Source organism: Salvia splendens, chromosome 6 (genome assembly GCF_004379255.2).
Source record: "Salvia splendens isolate huo1 chromosome 6, SspV2, whole genome shotgun sequence".
Taxonomy (NCBI): domain Eukaryota; kingdom Viridiplantae; phylum Streptophyta; class Magnoliopsida; order Lamiales; family Lamiaceae; genus Salvia; species Salvia splendens.
The window spans coordinates 30,074,215-30,091,949 of NC_056037.1; the positions used below are offsets into that span (position 1 = coordinate 30,074,215).

At 37.9% G+C, this 17,735-nt stretch overlaps 2 protein-coding genes across 4 annotated transcripts; both read left to right on the forward strand.

Annotated features, from left to right (window-relative positions):
• The first annotated feature begins 2,280 nt into the window (after positions 1 to 2,280).
• Positions 2,281 to 4,028, forward strand: LOC121809085 (AAA-ATPase At3g28600-like). Its single transcript, XM_042209632.1, has 2 exons — positions 2,281 to 2,577; positions 3,213 to 4,028. Exons 1-2 carry the CDS (start codon positions 2,281 to 2,283, stop codon positions 4,026 to 4,028), a joined length of 1,113 nt encoding a protein of 370 aa, XP_042065566.1.
• Positions 4,029 to 6,419: 2,391 nt separating this feature from the next.
• On the forward strand, positions 6,420 to 16,765 carry LOC121809496. 3 transcript variants are annotated; one of them, XM_042210148.1, is made up of 14 exons: positions 6,420 to 6,602; positions 6,750 to 7,086; positions 7,250 to 7,418; positions 7,486 to 7,535; positions 8,127 to 8,219; positions 8,296 to 8,384; positions 8,687 to 8,765; positions 8,901 to 8,983; positions 10,562 to 10,640; positions 11,521 to 12,220; positions 14,350 to 14,433; positions 14,546 to 15,197; positions 15,776 to 15,859; positions 16,030 to 16,765. In XM_042210148.1, exons 1-14 carry the CDS (start codon positions 6,571 to 6,573, stop codon positions 16,166 to 16,168), a joined length of 2,670 nt encoding a protein of 889 aa, XP_042066082.1. In that variant the 5' UTR covers positions 6,420 to 6,570; the 3' UTR covers positions 16,169 to 16,765. The 3 variants fall into 3 exon arrangements, with proteins under 3 accessions (XP_042066082.1, XP_042066085.1, XP_042066084.1); XM_042210151.1 differs by having other exon boundaries at positions 15,776 to 15,879; positions 16,030 to 16,133; XM_042210150.1 differs by lacking the exon at positions 15,776 to 15,859.
• Positions 16,766 to 17,735: the final 970 nt, after the last annotated feature.

Below are 17,735 nucleotides of genomic sequence, written 5' to 3' on the forward strand. Positions count from 1 at the left end.
CTTTTTAATACTCCATCCATAAAAAAAAATAGACTAGTTTTATTATTTTGGAAAAGTATTTAACGAATTACACCCCACTAATAATATGGACCCTACAATCCACTAATAATATTTTCACTATATTTTCTTTTTCTCTTATTAATTGATCTTTTACTTTATCATTTATACATTAAAATTCATGATATTTATATTTATTCTTTAAAGACAGATACAGTATAAGAGCATCCGCAATAGAGGCGAGCACACCGGCTCGCCGATTTTTGGCGCTCGCAGGTCCGCTGGCCGAACTATTGCAGCCGACGAGCGCCAAATCGGCGAGAATTTTGGCGAGCGCACGCCGATTCCCGGGCGCTCGCCGATCGGCTCGCTCCTATTGCAGCCTCCCGACCGGCGAGCGCAATTTTTTTTTCGAAACTCTATATATACGCGATTTGAACTTCATTTTCATTCGCACCACTTGTTTTAACGAGTACTCTCTCTATCTTAATTTATGTACAAGAGCAACAATGCGAAATGAGTAACGCGGGTGGTAGTAGTAGTGGTAGTGGTGGGAATGCTGCGTTTGAACGAACATTTGGATGCCTGTACGTCCCGAGAGATAGACCGGCTGCTACAACGGGCCTTGCAGCAGGCGGTACCTCGACCTCGACCCGTTGTCCACCGCCGATCATTGATTGAGCGGGATCACGTAGCTGCACATCAGCGGCTATATGCCGACTACTTCGCACCGGAGCCGCACCAACCTTTTCAGGCGGTGTTTTAGGATGAGCAGGGCCTTGTTTATGCGTATTGTTAACGCTTTGGAGCATCGATATTTGTGTTTCCGCTTCAGGCACGATGCGTCTGGTAGACCCGGCCACACACCTATTCAAAAGTGCACTGCGGCAATCAGGCAGCTGGCCTACGGAGGCACGGCAGACATGTGGGACGAGTACCTCTACATCGGCGAGTCGACTGCCCTTGAATGTATGAAATATTTCTGTCAGGGCGTGATTGAAATATTCGGTGAGCAGTACCTTTGAAGCCCTACCCCTGAAGACTGTCAGGAGCTGATGCAGATGCACGGGGGGAAGCATGGGTTCCCGGGTATGTTAGGCAGCATAGATTGTATGCATTGAGAGTGGAAGAACTGCCCCGCTGCCTGGAAAGGGTTCTACACGACCGACTACAAGTGAAAGAATCCCACGATGATCCTCGAGGCCGTAGCTGATTACCGGCTGTGGATTTGGTATGCATATTTTGGGTAGCCGGGTCGAACAACGACCTCAACGTCCTCAACTCGTCGCCCCTTTTCAACGAGCAGTACCAGGGCCTTGGTCCGGCCATCAGTTTTGTCACCAACGGGAACCAGCATGATATGGGCTACTACTTGGCGGATGTGATATACCCTAGGTTGCTCGTCTTTGTGAAGACGATCAGATGCGCATTGGATGAGAGGAAGACCTACTTTACGGAACGCCAGGAGTCGGCGCGCAAGGACGTGGAGCGGCAATTAGGGGTCCAACGCGTTTGTGGCATATCGATTGCATTGTTGATATAATGAACACATGTATTATTATGCACACCATGATTGTTGAAGATGAAGGTGTACAACTGACTAGTTGGGCCAACGACGATAACGAAGCCGGTCCAAGCCACGACGTGGCCACCCCGAACGTACGAAATGGGGTACCTCACGATGAAGCCGGCCGCATCCAAGCACATGCCGACATGCGCCAAGTGAAAGCTCATATTCGACTCCAAAAGGATTTAATTGAAGAGTTGTGGACGCGGAGGACTGCACGACGTTAGAGTTTTTTTTAATTATGTAATTTTTTTTAATGTACCTTTTTTTAATTTAAATGAAATTAATGCATTTTCTCATATCTGTGTCGTAAGTTGAATTCCGTATTTTGTGTGATTGTTTATTTGTTTTTAGTGTTGATGATGTGGTTAGGCTATGGCTGGGCTATTACTTGTCCAGTTGCTTGTCCTGATGATGTGGCAGGAGGAATTTTATTGCTGATGATATGGCAGAGGAGTTTAACTTCCTTAAGCGAAAAATTGCTTGTTGGCATGGACAACCCCTCGTCCTTTTGCTCTCTTTCAAAACAAGGGGGCCCATACACACCTTCATCTTATCCACACCTCACCTTTTAGCTTCACGATATTTTCTCAACAAACAAAAACAAAAAGGGCAAAGCACAATATATCTTTTCCTCATTTCTCAAATCCACCAAATAAATCTCCTATTGCAAGAATAAAATGTCATAAACTGCCTTGGCTAATTAAGCTTCATCCATGGCTGCTCTCTCACTCGGCCATTTATTCCACCACAAACACAAGCCACTTCTAGTCAACACCGCCACAAAAATGATCACCGTCGTCTCGTGCCAGAGTCGCAAGCCAGACGACGAGCAAAAGGGCAAGGGAGCTAAGGAAGACAACGGCATGAGGTGGCGGAAACTTTTGTTTGGCGTTGAGCAAATTGGAAAGGGGCTGCAAGATAATCTAAGTCCCAAAATGAAGGGGGATTGGAAGGATTTAACTCTGATGAGCCTATCCTTTGCTGTGTACATCTATATGTCTCAGAAGATTGTGTGTGCTTACTGTGCATGGATGTCTATGGCTGGACAAGGACAACCTTGGTAATGATAGAAATAGAATTTAGATCAATTGATCTTGTATTTTATTCTGTGATATATTTTTATGTACTCCATATGTCAATTGTCATGTTTGTTCCTAGAATTTTGTTACCCTGAATTATTACTATTGTGACAATTTGACAGAAGAAATGATTGAATGCAAATAAATACTCGGTTATGCAATTCATCCTAAACTCGTGTATAAATACCTCTTTCATATTATAGACGGGTTTGAGATGAAATGAAGAATAAAAATTAAAAAAAATAGGTAAAAAAGTAATATTAGTATATTTTATAGACTAAAGTCCCAAAATGGTCCTTAACATATTGCGTTTTTTAAATTTTGGACCAAAACATTATCTTTTGAATTATTCGGTCCCTCACATTTGAAATCGGATCACATTTGGTCCATTTTGGACGGTTCCGTCAAATTTTTGACAGTTTTAATTACCGGGTCACAAATCCGCCACTAACTGGGAGAAACTGATTCGTCAGAAATTCGTTACTAATCCGTCACAAATCCGTCCCTAATCCGTCCCTAATCCGTCACAAATGTGATCCGATTTCAAATGTGAGGGACCGAATAAGCGGGAGGTGGTGGAGGCCCTCTTGGCGTTCAGCAAGGGGGAGGCGTTTTATAATAAGATCGGGCGGGCGTGGAAGCGGGGCTACCACTTCCACGGTCCGCCCGGGACGGGGAAGTCCACCATGATCGCTGCCATGGCGAACCTCCTGGGCTATTACGTCTACGACCTCGAGCTCACGGCGGTGAAGGACAACACGGAGCTGAAGAAGCTCCTGATCGCGACCTCCAGCAGGGCGGTGATCGTGATCAAGGACATCAACTGCTCTGTCGACCTCACGGGGCAGAGAGTGAAGAGGAGAGAGGATGAGAATGAGATGAAGAACATCAAAATTACTCTTTCTGGGCTGCTGAATTTCATAGATGGGTTGTGGTGTGCTTGTGGAGGAGAGAGAATCATTGTTTTCACGACCAACTATGTGGAGAAGTTGGATCCGACGTTGATAAGGAGAGGGAGGATGGATAAGCACATTGAGCTGTCGTATTGCAGCTTCGAAGGGTTTATGGTTTTGGCGAAGAACTACGTTGGGGTGGAGTGGCATGAGCTGTTTCCGAGGATCGAGAGGTTGTTGGGGGAGGTGGAGATGACGCCGACGGATGTGGCGGAGAATTTGATGTCGAGGAGCTTGGCCGGAGATGCAGAGGAGTGCTTGGAGAGTGTGGTGAGGGCGCTCGAGGCTAAGCAAAAGAAGTTGAACGCAACAATGATGAAAACACCTCTCCAGCGGAGAAGATTAATGGGATCCTCGTCTCCGGAGGAGAAAATAGATGGAATGCGATTTGAAACAGAGGATTCCTCGGTCGAACCTTTCATGAAATAGTCATTGGGGTAGAGGATATTATATATATGATACGGATTTGTGACGGATTAGTGATGGATTAGTGACGGATCAGTTTCTCCCAGTTAGTGACGGATTAGTGACGGATTTGTGACCCGGTAATTAAAACCGTCAAAAATTTGACGGAACCGTCCAAAATGGACCAAATGTGATCCGATTTCAAATGTGAGGGACCGAATAATTCAAAAGATAATGTTTTGGACCAAAAAAAAAAAAAAAAAACGTAATATGTTAAGGACCATTTTGGGACTTTAGTCATTTTTATATTATTTATAGGTATCGAGTCTATTTGGTTAATCATAATATTTTTAAATTAAAAATCATACTAATCAACCATCCATAACCTCGATTTTTCACAATTTGAAATATGTGATTCAATTAACCATATTTTCGGTATGGTTTGTCGATTGATTCGATTTTCAAATTTTTTTTTGATAAAAAAAAGCGGGCAAAATCTGAAAACAAGAATAAAATCAACGAATGTAACCTAGTCTGTCATGCAACATCCAGCTATAGAGCCACGACGGAGGGACCTCGAGCTCATGAACACATCTATGATAAGAATAAGTATAATGGGATAAAAAATCAGCAGCAAAGTTCCCTTCTTGATGCACATGTTGTAGAGTTTTTATCACTCATAAGTGAGAAACCTATATAAAGTTAAAGTTTAATACTCCTTGTTTTTTTTATTAAGTTTGTTTATTTATCTTTAGAAAATACACAAAGACCGTTCAACAAATATGTTTCTTATGCCGAACATGAGTCAGTTTCAACAACAACAACAACTAATATGGCAAGTGTGACGGTAAAGTACGACTCAATTGATAAGACGCTTATTCTTAATAGGTTGAAAGTTATCATTACGGGAGAAAATAGAATATTACTAACGATAATATTTTAGAAAAAAAATCCACTAACATTGCAATGGTTAGAGCATCCGCAGCGGTTGTATTACGCTATCCGTTCGTCCTTGCCGCTGGCAAGGACACGCCTGTCCGCCGCTGCGCTCTTGCCGCTGGCACGGACGTGCTCTTAGCTACGAGCACGTCTGTGCCAGCGAGCAGGGCGGCGTGGCGCGTTTCTATTGGCCGTTGACATTTTCTTTTTTCTTTTTTTAAAAAAATTGAAAATAGTACTAAAAATAAAAAATTTATATTTTTTCGGATTCTAAAAAATATAGCTGTTTTATTACATTTTTTGAAATTTTTTGAATTTTTTTAAAAAATTTAATCCCAAAATCATCTATAAATACACACATTCATCATCCATTTGGACGAAATTCGGCCGCTTATGAATTTAATTATGTAATTTTTAATTTTTAAGACATTAATTATGAAATTTTTAATTTTTAGGATTTTAATTATGTAATTTTTAATTTTTTAGTAATTAGTAATAGTATTTTGGGTATTTTTAATGAATTTTAATATTGTGGAAATGTTTTTATTTAAATTGAATAATAGAATGGTGGGACCCTTGTGCTCGTCCTTGCGGAAGAGCACGAATGTGGGTGTTGTGCTCTTGCCTAAGAGCAGGCAAAAAAAGTGGGTCCGGGCCCACATCCGTGCTCGTTGGCAAGAGCATGGATGTGGATGCTCCTATTATTGCCAATGTTTTTGAACAACTTTGTTTTTTGCTACTTTTAAATGGAAGACCTTCAAGAAAACTGTAACTTTGAGGGGCATGCTGCACATTCGCCTTCTAGTCTTCTCATCGAAGGTGTCGGCCTTGCAGGCGGCAACAGTGAGGTCGATAGCGGTGATGCGGTATACCGTATTATAATTTGATATACTGTGAAATTCTAATTTACCAAATTTCAATATAGTATATTGAAAATTTGGTAGCGTATCATTATTGAAATTGACTATTACTAAAAATCCGGTATATCAAAATTTTCAATAAAGTAAATATATGGTTTTTTACTTATATCGAGTTTTGATATGATATATGGTATGACGGTTTTAGTATGTTATACCGTATCAATCCATTCTTAATTCTAAGAGAGAACGGAATAACATGGAGTACAAATAATGAACATGGGATGAGAATTAAAAATAGATATTTTGGTAAATATAAGAGAGTTGGTAGTATAGTAGTAGTCAATTAGAATTGATCGAAAGTTCATGCATATTTTGGATAAAAAATGGATATATTGAGGTAATTAAGTTAGTGAATAGTTATGGAGTAGTACTTATTTTTTTTAGTTTGTCGAAAAACACCAACGCCGAAACTGTATGCAAATGCAATAGTTCCAAATGTGAATATAGTTTTTATAGGGTCCAGATTATAATTTTACGTAAATAAGGGGTGCAAAGTCGAAAGTATATAATTATGATAATTGCAAGCGACGACCCATTAACATTCCCAAATCGTCAATGTCCATTATCTTCTCTCTCTTACCCTAGAATTTCACTTTCCAATTCAGTTCCCAAATAATTTTCCCCAAAACAAAAGGTTAATATTTTGTTTTAAATTTTTATATACAAATAATACTAGCACCCAAAAATTTTCCCTCCTTCTCTGTTATATGGCATTTCATGTCGCCTGTCCAATTACCTGGTACACATCTATCTCATGGACTCAGCCCAATTATTTTATTTTATTTTATTTTATTTTATTTTTTATTTACTAATTTTTGTGAGTATATAGCTACCACCGCTATTTTTGCCACTGCGTTTGTGTGATGTGAGATTTTATGTAATGCAGCCGGCGGATATGTTTCTGCGCTTTGGGTTTTCCGCGGAGGTTGCAGAGCGAGAAGGGGAGGGGCGATTTCTTGCAGGAGGTTCATGCGATTGATCGTTTCTTGAGTGATCCATGGCTGATTAAGGCCAGGGAGAATGCCACGGTGCAGGTTCAGGTCCCCAAGGTGGCGGTTAAATCGCCTGCTTCGCTGCCTCCACGCCTGCAATTTGGGGGCGAGGAGGCGGAGGCTCCTGCAGCTTCGGCTCAGCTGAAGAGGGTGAAGCTGCAGAAGCAAGGTGCTGCTGCGTCGATTGTTGGAGAGGATTACTCGAGGAGGTTTGGGTCTGGTGATTTGGTGGTGAGTTTTCTATAACTTGCTTTAGGAATTGTAGTGATTTCATGTTTTTGTCATTTAAGTTTTGGAATTTGGTGTGTTTATTAGGCTGTAAATAGGAATATAAGTATTAGTTTATTAGGCTGTTGATTGCATTGAGGGACTTTCTGATGGAGTTGTCTAGCAGGTATCTGCAAAAGATGCTGAGCAAGGCCACTCTAATTCCAAGGTAGTGTGCCAGCTATGCTTCTCTGGTGAAAATGAAGGAAGTGAAAGGGCAAGAAAGATGCTATCTTGCAAAAGTTGTGGGAAGAAGTATCACAGGAGCTGTCTGAAAGCTTGGTCTCGAAATAGAGGTACTTTTCACGCTGAAAGAAACTTCATTGAGATGCTTGTATATTTCTAATCAATTGTTTAATGCAGATCTTTTTCACTGGAGTTCTTGGACTTGCCCCTCTTGTCGAATTTGTGAGGTAAATGCAGTCTCCTTATTCCAAAATCACGTAGTTAGTTCTTTTGATACGTTTGTGAGATTGCGATATCGTCAATCACAGAGTCACATGAAATCAATATGGAGAGGTATCTAGTTTTTTGATACAAAACATGTCATGGATCTTGTATTGAAGTGTTGTTAGAGACCATTATTTAACATTAGAAAATAATTGTCTTGCCTAACAGTTGAAAATCAGGAGTTTAATCAAGGAAGGCATCCTTCTTCATAAAAGGGTTTTGATATATGTTGATGTTCATAGATAGTGATCTCAGTACTCTGGTAGAACTATTTAAGCAGGATTTAAGTGAAGATGCTAAGGCATGCTCCATGCACTGATGAAGAGGGTACTAAGCCCATCATTTTCAAGAAAATTAGTTATTACCTAAGAATCTTGCTTGTGGTTCCTTGTTGATTTAGGTATTGATGTCACGGGGGTGCTTTTCCTTTTGCATTTGTTTGATTTTTTATTTGGTTAAAATTCCCATATAGCCTCTAGTTACATTAGTGGTTGGTAAATAATGCTGTCTTGACCTTGATATTTTTTTCACATTTACTATTTTGATCACTATAGGTCTGCCAAAAAACTGGAGATCCAAATAAGTTTATGTTCTGTAAGAGGTGCGATGGTGCACTCCACTGTTACTGTCAGCAACCTCCGCATAAGGTGTACTGTATTTCTTATTTTGGCAATATTTTTCAACAATCAATGAGCTTATATATTTCACTCTCAATTCGTGCAGAATGTTGGCTATGGGCCATACTTATGCCCGAAGCATACAAATTGCCACAGTTGCGGTTCCTCTGTCCCTGGAAATGGCCTAAGTGTGCGGTATGCATTTTTATGCACTAATTTGTACCTCTCTGTTCTCTGTTTGGAAGGTTTTCTTGCTTCTTTTAGTGTCTCTGGGCTTCTCTATATTACTTGATATTTGATAATGGTCATGAAATTGTACCCTGATATGAATGTGAATCTGAACTCCCTTCTTATGTTTGGAACTGCATCTATAATCTTTATCTGCTTCAATGTATAATGAGGAAGCTGACTTTACATCTGTTGGAGATTAGTAGTTTTCCATGGTTAGAAACTTTACAGCATGCCACTTCTTATTGATTTGATTGGAATGGTTGCAGGTGGTTTTTGGGGTATACTTGTTGTGATGCTTGCGGAAGATTGTTTGTCAAGGGAAACTATTGCCCTGTCTGTTTGAAGGTAAAATGCTGTTAATTTATTTCTCTCTCAATTTTGCATTTTCTTAGAGTTGCCATACTGGACACATGATGTAGCAGATCCCAGCCTGTTCGAGCAGTATAAGCTGATTATATATTGTTCCACTGAAAACTGTAGGTATATAGAGATTCCGAGTCAACTCCAATGGTTTGTTGTGATATCTGTCAACACTGGGTGCACTGTCCTTGTGATGGCATCAGGTCTTTTCTTCTTATCTTGTATATGGATTCTGTTATTTACTTTTTAAAATTCTAGTTCCATCCTTTTGTGGTATGTGAGGAAAATTTGGTCCCAGATACCCTGCAACGGTTTGTATTTTCACCACTTAAATTACATACTCCCTCCGTCCCAGTTTAAGAGTAAGAATTAGTTATGACACGGGTTTTAAGAAATTGGTGGAGTGTGTAATAAATGAAGTGAGGTAGTGGTTGTTGGAGTGTGTAATAATTGAAGTGAGGTAGTGGAAAGTGGGACCCTTTTGACTTTTTGTATGTTTAGAATTTGTTTTGTTTTATTTTTATGAAAGTAATGGTATTTGAGTGTTAATTTGATGAATAATGAGGTTAAATTTTATATCCAAATATGGTAGATTCTAAATGTGACTCTTAAACTGGGACGGAGGGAGTATTTATCTTGTATAACAACTTAAAAAGAAGTAACAAGACACCTAATCGGTTCATGTCAGTACGTATGTTGGAAAACGAAACAATGAATTCAAAGAAAGAGTGACGAGATGCTTTTCTTAACCAATGTTCATGCCATATAATAGAATAAGTTTGTTTTTATGAACTGTAGAGCTTTTGTATTCACCTTTGCCAAAGTGTTGTGAAAGTGTCCTTATGTTCGTTCTGGCAGTGCAAGTTGCAACTCATTGCAGCCCCCTTTCACCATAAGATAGTATTTTGTGGAAGGAGGAAGGTTATGCATCAGCTGGGTGACAATTTTTTTTATCTAAGCCACTCTGGAAGAAATACATTATGGTCTAGAAAGTGATGTTATTTGGTGCTAGGTACAATTTGGTTTATATATGGCCCTGTTTTGGCCAGAACTATAAGATAATGTCACTATATTCTTGCTTAGCGGAGGACAAAAAAGAAATAATCCTAAACAGAGTTATAGGCCGTTAGCTTGAGAAGAAAACAAAAAATTGGTGGGATGAAAGTGGAGTGTCAAGCCTTAGGCCAGCTTTCTAGACTCTGAATTTGAGAATTCCAATTTTTCAATCACCATGAATTCAAAAATCCTAGAAAAAAAAGAACAGTAAATCTGGAACTATTAGTTTTTGTTCATGGAATTAGGAGAAGGTTTGCAATGTCTTGTTCCCCTCTTAATCTGCATGAGAAGAGACATGAAGTTGATCTTACTGATTCAAGCTACCCTTGTATATCATGAGTTTGTATATCTGTTTGATCCTCTTGAGTTTTGTCGCTTTCTTAGCCGAGTACTTGCCTTGCGTCTGAACTGAAGTTGCAGGTTTTACTAGTAACAGCTTATACTGTGTTTCTCTCTTGGCCTAAAGTACCTATACAGCTATACTAAGTTACCAAATCGTAACCTCTGACTTCATCTAATAAAGTTAATAATTCAAAACAGTCTCAGCCAGCACAAAATGATAAGCTGAACTATTTTGTTATAATAACTTAAGTTATTTTTGAGATGCTTTGCTTTTGATCTGCATGATTTTTTTTCTTATTCACATCGCCGATAACCTCTTGTAATGTTGAGACTCTTACTCAAGATATTGACTTCATTTTTTATTGTAATGGTTAATTTCCCAGTGATGCAAAATATATGCAATTTCAAGTCGATGGAAATCTCCAATATGCTTGTCCTGCATGCCGTGGAGAAAGCTGCCAGGTGGTTTCCCGTTTCACAGTTGGTTTTGAATAATGCAAAATCTGACTGTTCTTTATTCTGGGTCAAGATAAAATTGAATTTATAATAACTTACCTTTAAGTTTTACTCCCTCCGTCCCGCCGTAGTCGAGTCGTATTCCTTTTTTGCCCCCCCCCACTATAGTTGAGTAATTTCCCTTTATGACAAAAATCAACACATTTAATATCTCTTCACTTATTTACTTTATTCCCCCTCCACTTAACTCACTAAACATTCATTCCTTAATCTCCGTGTCCAAAATAAACGTTTCAACTAGGGTGTTTTTATGCAATATTAGACATTTTTTAAAAAACGGACAATTATTTTTGATTTTTAAGCTTAGTTTAGTTTTATTGGAGGGGATTAGTTTAGTTTTTTATATTGGACATTTATAGTTTCATGTACATACTTTAATTTCTTTATTTCTATTTGTTTTGAATTATTAAAATATTACTTATGTTTTGCTTTGATTAGAGTTAAAAAATTATGATGTGAAACTTTAAAACATACTAGTAGTATTTGCTAATAATTTTGGTTGCAGATTTTCTTTTGCATTATTTTTTACTACATAACTATATCGAGCATACTATAAGTGTTAACAGTTAGTTACTATGTGTAATAGTTACTACTGTAAAATATGAAGAATATAAGTGAAATATTATAAGGAACATTATCAAACAATTAATGATCAACGCGAAATGGTTATCATAAAAAATTTATTAATGTTATTGTGACTATCATTTTTGTAAAAATTATACATTCCTGTTTTACCGTACTATTAGTTGGCCCCCTGAACTGAACATGCTTTATCACTGGCTCTCTTTTTGTCATAATTATATTTTATACTTCCATGTCTGTCCAGGTTAAGAATCCTGAGGAGGCTGTCCAGGAACTTTGGAAACGGAGAGATGAAGCTGATAGGGATTTGATAGCCAGCTTGAGAGCAGATGCTGGGTTGCCTACACAGGAAGAAATTTTTGACATCTCACCTTTTTCAGATGATGAAGAGAGTGATCCTGCATCACGAAAGAATGAATATAACCGTTCTTTGAAGTTTTCCCTCAAAGGGCGGGATGAAAAATCACCAAGGAGTAAAGAATATGGAAAGAAATCTTCAAAAAAGAAGTATGGCAAGAAAAAGGGAAATGAAATATCTTTTACCAATGGAACCAACACAGAGAATTTTGGCAGACACACTGATGGTCAACCTTTTGGGTATAAAAGCAGTGATAACAAGAATGAAAAAATTCAATTTTCTGAAGAGCATGCAACTTCTTCCTCTGGAGCTGGAATCTTAAGTGAAGCAATCAGTGAGGCTGCAATCTCTAATCACAAACATGTTGATGAGGTGATTGTAGCTGCTGGAACTAAGACATCCAGGACTATCAAAATAAAGAACAACAAACCTCAGAGTTTGACTAATAGCGAGGATAGTCCTAGTGGAATGCTGAAAACTGGGCAGGGCCCAAAGCTTGTCATACATTTGGGTGGCCGAAATAGGAATGCAAATAGTCCTCCTACATCTGAAGCTTCCAGTTTAAAAAAAGGGCGATATTCAAATGGTATGTACTCAGCTATGCTATATATGAATTATTTTACTTTTACAACTGGTAAACCTTTTCTGAATGTATACTTTGTTTGAGGTTGCATAAACCACGGGTGAGGTGTTGTGATCTGCTATACAGTGAGCCTGAGAGGGTTTTAATAATACAAACTACTACTGCCTCCATCCCGGGTTAACTGAGGCATTTCTTTTGGGTACTAGAATTAAGAAAAAGATGTTTAGTGAGTTAAATTGTGAGATAATAAAGTATGAGAGAGAAGAGAGTTAATTTTTTTCCACAAAAGGAAATGAGTGCCCCGAAAAGAAATACAAATCAATTAACTTGGGACAGAGGGAGTATTGTTTATCAGTATATAGTTGGGTACTTGATCTTTGAAGTTAGTGACATACTGACATATAAGGACGTGTAACTCGCGGATTATACTTTCATCCTGGAAATATGTTACTGCTCTTAGATTTAAAAGAAAATTATAGGATGATCTTTAAAACTAGAAATTTCTATGGCAAAAATCTGGGAACTATAAACCTTGTAAATTTGAATTTTGCACTTGAGTTGGTTTAAAATGTTAAGTACCTTCTCCATTTCCTTATCTGTAGTCTGTACTTAAATGTATCTAAGAAACATCATTTATGAAAAGTCCCTTGACTTTGACTAGTTATGTCCAGCTTCAAACTAAAGAGGTACAGTAAGAAAGATGAGCTTATCATGTTGAAGAAACTTGCTAGGCGTGATTCATGAACAAGGTTTCCTTTTATAGCATCTTTTGATAAACTCACAGTTCAGTTCTTCAATTGTTGTTTTTCTCTTTGCAATGCCATTCCTCCATGTTAAGGATATATGCAATTCTACATATCCTTGAAAGGCTTGACAAATCTGTTCTCTTGAAAAATGATGTTGGCCTGTTACTGCTTAGTGTCTTGGTCCTTTCCCCGTGCTAAATTCAGATGGGTTGAAAACATGAGCAGTCTACTTTTAGTTTGTACAGAAACACCATAAGATTAACTGCTTACCATATACACAAAGTGAAATCTTAATGATTGATCTGGCTGACATTATTTGATTTCCAAACGTCAACAGTCTATATAGAAACTGCTAATGTATTTATAGATGTTATACTTAAAGACTAAAGTCCAAATTTGGTCTTGTACATTTAATTAAAAAAACTTTTTGGTCCCACACATTAAGTGTGTTAGCCTTTTGGTCCTAAACAATATATTTTGGTTCATATTTAACTTTTCTGTCAAAAATTAATGGTCAACTGCGTTTTAAGTCCAAAATTGGTTATGTACATTTGCACAAAAACCTGTTTGGTCCTGCACATTTTAATTTGGTCCTACACATTTTAAGTGTGTTAGCTTTTGGTCCTAGACAATTGGTCCATATTTAACTCATCAATCTCTGGAAAACGAACAGAGGGAACAGACAAGTAACCTACAGAAAAGAACTGGAAATAACTTGATGTAGACTGACTAGAAAAACAGAGAACGAACCAAGAATTGAGAAAATCCTCAAAGAAGCCCTACTGTACTACTGTCCCAATCTATTTTTACCTGATCCTCTGCTCTTTTGTTGAGGAGCTATTTATAAACTGACTCCTACTCAACAAGGACACCTACTCAAAATAGTAGATGATTATTATCACTTTACAAAGCACCTATACATATTACAAGTGAGCCTAACTAGGATACGTAACCGATGTGGGATACTTATTATACAACACTCCCCCTCGAGCTGGAGCATATATGTCGATGGCCAGCTTGAAATAAAAGTTCTGAGATGTATTTTCTGAGAGGTAGGCAGAACCAAACAAAGTTGGGGAAAAGACCCAAAAGTGGGTTTAGAATCTCTATTCGATATTAGAGCAAGAGGTCAGAGTAGCTATTTATAAACTACAATGACCGACTCCTGCTCAAAAGAAAACTCCTAATCCAATTCTAACTCTAAAAGAACACAACTAGACTTCTTGACACAATACACAGCGAAAAAAAGAATAACTGAAGATAATACAGCAAGGACATGATCTCTATCATAATGACAAAAACAGATTGTACAGAAATTAGTGTTAGTCATGCTTTTTTTTGATAATATAAGATAGCGCACTAAACAAATTTTCTTTGTTGTTCCAGTGGGCACTGAAGATGCGAGTCAACTGAAATATAATGAGAGCATTGAGAGGGCCAGCACTACAACTACTTATGGGGATACAAAAGGCAAGACATGCTGAATTTCAGAAAAGCCGTGCTCACTGCTCCATTATCCTCCTCTCTGTAATTTATCTGTACAGCCTTGTTAAATGGTTTTGTTGCCTTCTATATATTGCAGATCACAAAATGAACCATGCTGGTCAAATCAAAAGCTCCAAATTGCAAGAAAAAGAGGGCCCGTTGATAAAGCTCAAAAATGTCAACTCAGAATCCTCTAACATCAGCTTAAAACACGCAGGAGGATTTTCAAAGGCATTTGAATCTGATAATCCACAGGGTGCACATTCTTTGCTGGGTAATAGAACTACTGAAGATGGTGCATCAGCAAGGAGGGGACCAGAATTCCCAGGTACTCGGAGGAACAAACATTCTTCAATCAAGAGTGGAGATGATGTGCCTACCATGTCTAGTGAGTTGGTTGAAGTTGAAGAAAATAGTAGCTTTCCGCCCATGTCACAGGCTTCTTCAGAGGGCCACAAGCCTCATTTGATATTTAGAATTCCAAAGAACTCAAACACGGGAAATCAAAATGATCAAGGTAATATGAGTAATGCAGATTCTCTGCGACTATCTGGAAAGGGGGATATCACTTATACCAGGGGTCAAAGGTCGAAGAGAAGGAGACCAGCACTGGGTGACGGAGACACATCTCAGCAGCATGAAGATAACACAATAAAGGAGTTTACTGATGCCAACTGGATACTTCAAAAATTGGGGAAGAATGCTGCTGGGAAAAGAATTGAGATTCATCAGTCATCCAACGATAGCTGGTAAGTTTCCTTCACTTCTGTCAGAAAATCTGGGTCTGAAGAACTGCATAAAAATTCCACTAGGACTGAGATGGCTAGGACTTCATACATAGTACTTATGTTCTTAATTATATTATTGGAGGCCAAAATTTCAAATTCAATCTGTTTTTTCGAATTTGAAGAGCCTCACATACTTCCTTGTTTCAAGTCCTCATTATGATATTCAAGCTATGCATTAACAAGATTTACAGCTTGTTTGGGGAAATTCTTAAATTGAAAGTTATGTGCTCTTGCTTGGTGGCTGTTTAAAATTGACTTTAAAAAGGTAACTATCCTAAAACTCCATTTGGAGAATTGCGAATTTGTAGATTTTTTATTTGTATCCTCTCAACCAGTGGCGGACGCAGAATTGAATGGGAGTAGGGGCTAAATTTTCAAAATTTACCTTAAAAATAAATTTATAGGTAATTTAGATTATTAATAGGGGCTTTTATATAATAATGTGTATAAAATATGAATAAATTTTAGAACTTTATAGTAGAAAAAACTTTAAAAAATGAATTCATTAGGGGCTAAAGCCCCTCCCCCATTGTATGTAGGTCCGCCGGTGCTCTCAACATTCACGGATGGACTTCAATAAACATTTTCATCCAACACCTCATATTTTTCATACCACTTTTTGTGTAAGGCTCATGCTCAAGAGGTCAATTCTCACCATGGACTTTTCAGAAGTGTTAAGAAGCATTTTGTGGCTGCCAATGATTCGTTATTATTTCCAACTTCTCTCATTTTAATTAACTTCATCAAAACCTTCATTTGATGTCTCTTTTCTTTCTCTGTTTTCTTTTTCCAGGCATAGTGGAACCGCGGTTGATATCTTTGAGGCTGAGGGTGAATCAATTGTAGCTGTCTCTCTAGATGATGGAAAGACTAAGAATTTTGAACTTGGTAAGCAAGGAATCCGTTTTGTTTCTCAGAAGCAAAAGCATTGATTCTGATCTCACAATGGATTTTGAGTTCTGAAGTGAGCAGTAATGGAAAAAAAAGATACTCTTATACACACCGTGCTTCTATGATACAATTGCATGGTGTGTTGACTGAAGCTTCGAGAAGGAGCGAATGGCTCCTCTTTTTTCCTTCTCTCGAGCCATTCTCTCTTTTGCGTGAATCCTTTCTCAGCCAGATGATGTTGTTCAGATAGCAGGCACTTTGCAGGAAAGAGCCATTTGTGCCCATAGTTTGAGTTACGTGACGAATGCATGACTTCCTGCACTCTGTCAATGTCACTGAAAAATGCGGAGAAAGGAACAATGTTGTAACCTTAAATGCTTAATCCATTCCTGCTTCTAGCTGAACAAGTTACTTTTCTATTGATAAGCAGTGTATTTGCCATTATCCTGAAATTGTGTGATGAGTTGGAAGTTGGAACGTTTACTGTGAAAATGTTGAAAATTTAGGTCCAGAATATTGCAAAATATGGCTCTACCTTATGACCAATGGCTCAATCTTGGGTTAGAAGGGAGTTTTCATTTTGCAAATGATTTGAATGACAATTGGGTTAGAAAGGGAGTTTTTAATTTGTACCGATTTGAATGACAATTTTAGCAATAGAATGGTATCAATTGTAAATTAAATAACAGCACACGTGAACACTTGTAATTTATAGTCGGATTCAGAGATCATCACAGCTATACTAATTTTTTTATTTATTAATTTCATGTACATTTCTTAAAATCCACATTGAGTCAAGAGAAGACTTAAATCTGGAGTAATTATATTACATCACTCCTCAATTTCCTATTGAACTTATTCTTTGAAAATTGAGAAATGTATTTGGATCTGATGTGAAAATTATTTAAAATAATAAATAAAAATTGGAATAGTGAAAAAAATATTCCTTCCGTTGCCGGGACATGAACCCGGGTCTCTCGGGTGAGAGCCGAGTATCCGGTCAACTAGACTACAACAGATGTTTGGTAGTGTTTTTGTTGTCATTATCAAATTCTATGAACGAAAAATTACGTTGAATTACATATAGTGAGCTAGCTATTGAGATTTAATTTAGATGTATAAAAACTATTCGAAACCCTTCCATTTGCAATTTCCTACCAAAATCTCAAAGTAAGACGTGAATAATTGTTCCTTTCCGAAACACCAAACCACATCATTCCCCTATCCCAAACTCAATAAAAAAGAAGAATTAGACTATATAATCGACACTGCAATTTGGTGTTAAAATGCTTATAAATTGTTGTAATGTAATTTTAGTTTCACAAAACTAAAAGCATTCCGGCTAACACCGGTAATTTTCTTACACGTTGTCCATATTATACATAATAATATTGCTTGAACACAAACAATTGAAGCAATTAAATATAGGGATAACTGCCTTAAAAGTCACGAACTTTGCCCGAATTCCGATTTTTCCCACGAGCTTTAAAGTTGGCGTATAAAGTCATGAACTTTGCATTTTGTCTGTTATTTCCCAACCCGACCCGACCCTGTGTTTTCCGGCAATTTAAAATCCTATGTGGCATGCCTGAAATCCGACGTGTCAGG

Excerpts from the sequence above, each read along its gene's own strand:
- LOC121809496 (XM_042210148.1), top strand. The coding sequence starts at position 6,571 with ATGGCATTTCATGTCGCCTGTCCAATTACCTG. Across the intron at positions 14,434-14,545 it reads TACTTATGGGGATACAAAAG|ATCACAAAATGAACCATGCT; the intron begins GCAAGACATGCT and ends TATATATTGCAG. Across the intron at positions 15,860-16,029 it reads TTTTTCATACCACTTTTTGT|GCATAGTGGAACCGCGGTTG; the intron begins GTAAGGCTCATG and ends TTCTTTTTCCAG.
- LOC121809085 (XM_042209632.1), top strand. The coding sequence starts at position 2,281 with ATGGCTGCTCTCTCACTCGGCCATTTATTCCACCACAAACACAAGCCA. Across the intron at positions 2,578-3,212 it reads TCTATATGTCTCAGAAGATT|CGGGAGGTGGTGGAGGCCCT; the intron begins GTGTGTGCTTAC and ends GGACCGAATAAG.